Genomic DNA, 3,942 nt, shown 5'->3' on the forward strand with positions numbered 1-3,942 from the left:
ACCATTCCAATTTTTTTTTTTTTTTTTTTTACTAAAAATGAAATGGTTCTGAATAAGAAATTATCCTTGATTCCCTACTATATGTAAAACATAGGCTTTGTATATTCAACTAACAACATCAAAAATGTATTTTGAAGGTGTACTGTGGTATCTGTGCTGAATTGCTGTGTGTATTATGGACTCAATGACTTAGGGTGCAATCAACACAGGTAAAGGAAGAGAATGAGAGCGCACTGAAAAACAGCAAACATAACAATTGATTTAATGAAACCATTCAAATGATCCAGCATGCATCTTGTCAAAAATGGCTGAGAAGTGTTCATTAAAAGCTGGCTGAGGGAACTGGCAGCATCACGTCTGTTAAAATCACCATACATTAGTGCACTTACCTTGTTTTGTATGATTAATGAAGAGCGTTGCCACTTGCACCCTAAACGGCTGTACTGGGGCTAGTTTTAATCAGCCATCAGCGTGCAGAGCGAAACACAGCACTATAACAGCCACTTTTACACAGGCAGAACTGGAATGGGCTAAGATCACTTCTCTTTCCATATTTAAGAGAAAAGGGTACACTGGAAGGAGACGCGGCACATGCACAAACCAAAGACAAACATTTACACATCCTCATATAAACACACACGAATAACCAGAGATAAGTTAGTTTTTTTATACTCACATCTGAATTAAAGCGGAGCTGACAGATGTTGCAAGAAATAACTTGCTTTTTCTTGGGAGGAATGGAGACTCCAAATGTGTGGTTGATTACTGCTTTCTGGACAGGGTCCATCTGGAAGACAAAGAGCAGAGGAACACTTGAGGAATCTCACCAGAAGCTAGGAGATGCTGGCGTGGACCAGAGTTTGAATCATTTGGCTAATGTGAAAGGGGGTTTTCTGAAGTGAGTGTGCACTAAAAAAAGTGTTCAGTTCGCAATTAGTATAAAGGTAATCTGTCTAATTTGTGGATGTGAACTGCTATGAATGTATTTAATGTTTTGGATCTTTTCATGTGTTTTTTTTCTTTCTTTTTAAGAAATACTTTTAGCCAGCAAAGATGACATAAACTAATCAAAAGTGTCAGTAAATGCATTTATAGTGTTAAAAAACCGCCATACAGGAATAAATTCAATTTTAAAATATATTAAAACAGAAAACAGTTCTTTTAAATTCTAATAATATTTCACAATATTAATGTTTTACTGTATTTTTGATCAAATAAAACCAGTCTTGTTGAGCTTCCTTCAAAAACATTAAAAATCTTACTGACCCCAAACTTTTGAATTTAAAGTGGAAATTTAAGGGCTGTTTGACTTTCTGATTCCAATTCCGTATTTTTTTTTAAACCAGTGGAGATGATTTTCTTTACTGTATTCATGATCAAATAAATGCAGCCCTGGTATGCTTAAAAATGTATTTTATATGCTTCAGGTTAGTTCTAAAAAAAGCACAATTAATTTTATATTTCATATAACTGTACCCCTATGCACCATTTAGAGCTAAATAAGGTACAGAGGTATACTTTTTTGAAAAGGTACCACACTGCAGCAACAGCTTTTATCCCTTTTTTCCAACCCAGTCTCATAAAAATACGTACCTCTGCGTACATTTCTGCAACACCGTTTTTACGTACCTTACTGCACGTTTCGCCGCAGTTTCAAAGAGAAATGTCCACTGAGTGGCGCTAAAACACGGGTTCAATACGTCAACCCTGGCACGTTTTTATTACGTTGATATAGGTACGTATTGCTGTGTTTTTATTACGTTTCTTCAGGTACATATTGCGGCGATTCAGAATTCAAATATCCGGGGACTGTCGCTAAAACTGTCACGGCGCGCGGTTAGGAAAACACCGTGAAAAAGTTAATGCTCTATCATGTTGGAAATATGCCCTACACCAAACCCAACGCTAAACCTACCCGAAAGTGTTGACAAATGCAAAACTGATAAAAAAACGCATTTGTTAATGCAACTGTGTCATTTCAACTTCCTTATATGCCGATTTGAACCGTTTTGTCGAACCGTAGTTACACGGGATTCGAACCGGAGCTCCTCACCTCTCAAGTACGTCTCCATACTCCGTGAGCTACCGAACAAACCTACCGTCGATGAAAACCCATATGTGCGGTGCTAACAATCAAAAGCATCAGTTTTCAAATCTCCCAGCATATTAAAATTGTTTTGAAGTCATAACATGATATTCTTCAAGTAATTGTGCGAAAATTACGCTTTATTAATCGAAACTCTGTAAATCATACTCTGTGTGAAAATAATTTAAAATGTGTCGGAGTTTTACTGCCTCTAGTGTTCATTTTTTTGGAAACTGCAGTGATATGTACTTATTGGTACGTATTTCGCGTCTTGCAAAAATGTGCCCCCAGGTACGTATTTGCCATGAGACCGGGTAGCTTTTTTCCTGTTTTACTAGTACAAGATTACTGAGGAATACAGGATCAACTGACAGCATAAACCAACCATCCAAACAAACAAACACAAAAAATGTGCAACAGAGACTTGTATCATAAAATTTGGAGAAAATATTCCTCCTTGCAAACTTAAGATTCGGATTTGGAGTCCAAGTCAACTGACTATTAGTCAGAGTCGAGTAACAATGATTTTACGAACTAGATTTGAGTTTCCATCTCTGCTCAACAGCTGCTTCTATTGCAATACATCGGCAGGATGCAAGCGCCTGTGTTTGGTGCACATAAAGGTTTGGTGGTCAATTCAAAGTGACAAAAACATGAATAAAACAGTAACGCTGGCATCTTCTTGTCCCGACTCATTGCCTAGTTGCGTTGGTACACAGCTGCTGCTAGCACTCACAATGCAGTCACATTGATGAACACACCAAAAAGTATCATTTGTAAAGAGACCGAGAAAATTAACAAAGCATGAAATCAGCATTCGAAAAGAGAGTTAGTGAGATGTGTATCAGACACATGCTGAGTGTCCTCCGCATTAGTCAGTATCCACGACCCTGAACGCTAGGTGGAAATGAGAGCAATAAGGATCCCAAGCTGCAGGCAAGACAGCTGGGTAATGGAGAGAATCAATGGCAGCCTTGCTGGTCTCCTGGGCTCTACCTGATAGAAATAGATACTCTGTTTACCGAACCAAGGAGGACGAAGAAAGGAAAGCAAATGTGATCTCTGTCACCTCAGCACAGGAGAGCATCCAAACACCTCTGTGGTCTTGATCACTTGCAGCTTCTGAAGTTTTGCCAGCTAGCTATCCTTCATTCAAACAAATAAAATGAAATTCAAGCAAAGAAAAGCCTTTTATAAACCTTTACAAATATGCCCTCATTTTCTTCAATTAAATCCTGAATGCTTGTAATGTGACAGTGAAATGACAACAAATACACTTTACTACTGCAATCCAGGAATAGCTCAGCGTAGGTTAACATTCACAGGCATGTTTTAAAATCAAACGAATATTTTCATCTAAACAGTGAAAGAGTGTTCAAGTTCAGAACATTCGTTCTCTTTTTTATATATAAATAAGTATTTGTCTTCTGTCTTTTGAAAATGTAATAAAAACGAAATACTTATTTTTGATGATTTGAAAAAATAAGTGCTTTTTATACATTTAAAAGCAATTATATGACATGTAAAAGTAAAGATCTGGTTTGTGCCAGAGTGAATGTGTCAATCAAAAACAAGGCTTAAAGTGACAGTTCACCCCCCTCATATTTGTGTGCTATTTTCCATCCAGTAAAATCTCACTTGATAACATTTAAATAAAAAAAGTGGAAACATGTGATGTCATTGATGTGCCTTACATGTCACAAGCGAAGCTGTCTTAAAATATTTTAAGATTTTAAAATATTTTATGCTTAGGCTGCATTTATTTGATCAAAAATACAGTAAAACAGTGATATTGTAAAAATTTAAAAGAACTATATATATATATATATATATATATATATATATATTTTTTTTCA

At 36.3% G+C, this 3,942-nt stretch overlaps 1 protein-coding gene across 1 annotated transcript in view; it reads right to left on the minus strand.

The window, feature by feature from the left end:
- LOC107714360 (zinc finger protein 385B-like) overlaps window positions 1-3,942 on the minus strand; it is a 120,013-nt gene that overhangs the window by 36,004 nt on the left and 80,067 nt on the right. Inside the window, exon 4 of the mRNA XM_016520181.1 lies at window positions 677-787. Within this exon, the coding sequence (XP_016375667.1) occupies window positions 677-787 (111 nt within the window). The remainder of the gene's footprint in view (window positions 1-676; window positions 788-3,942) is intronic.

The sequence above is a fragment of the Sinocyclocheilus rhinocerous genome, unplaced genomic scaffold, assembly GCF_001515625.1.
Source record: "Sinocyclocheilus rhinocerous isolate Xijiao unplaced genomic scaffold, SAMN03320098_v1.1 scaffold449, whole genome shotgun sequence".
Classification (NCBI taxonomy): domain Eukaryota; kingdom Metazoa; phylum Chordata; class Actinopteri; order Cypriniformes; family Cyprinidae; genus Sinocyclocheilus; species Sinocyclocheilus rhinocerous.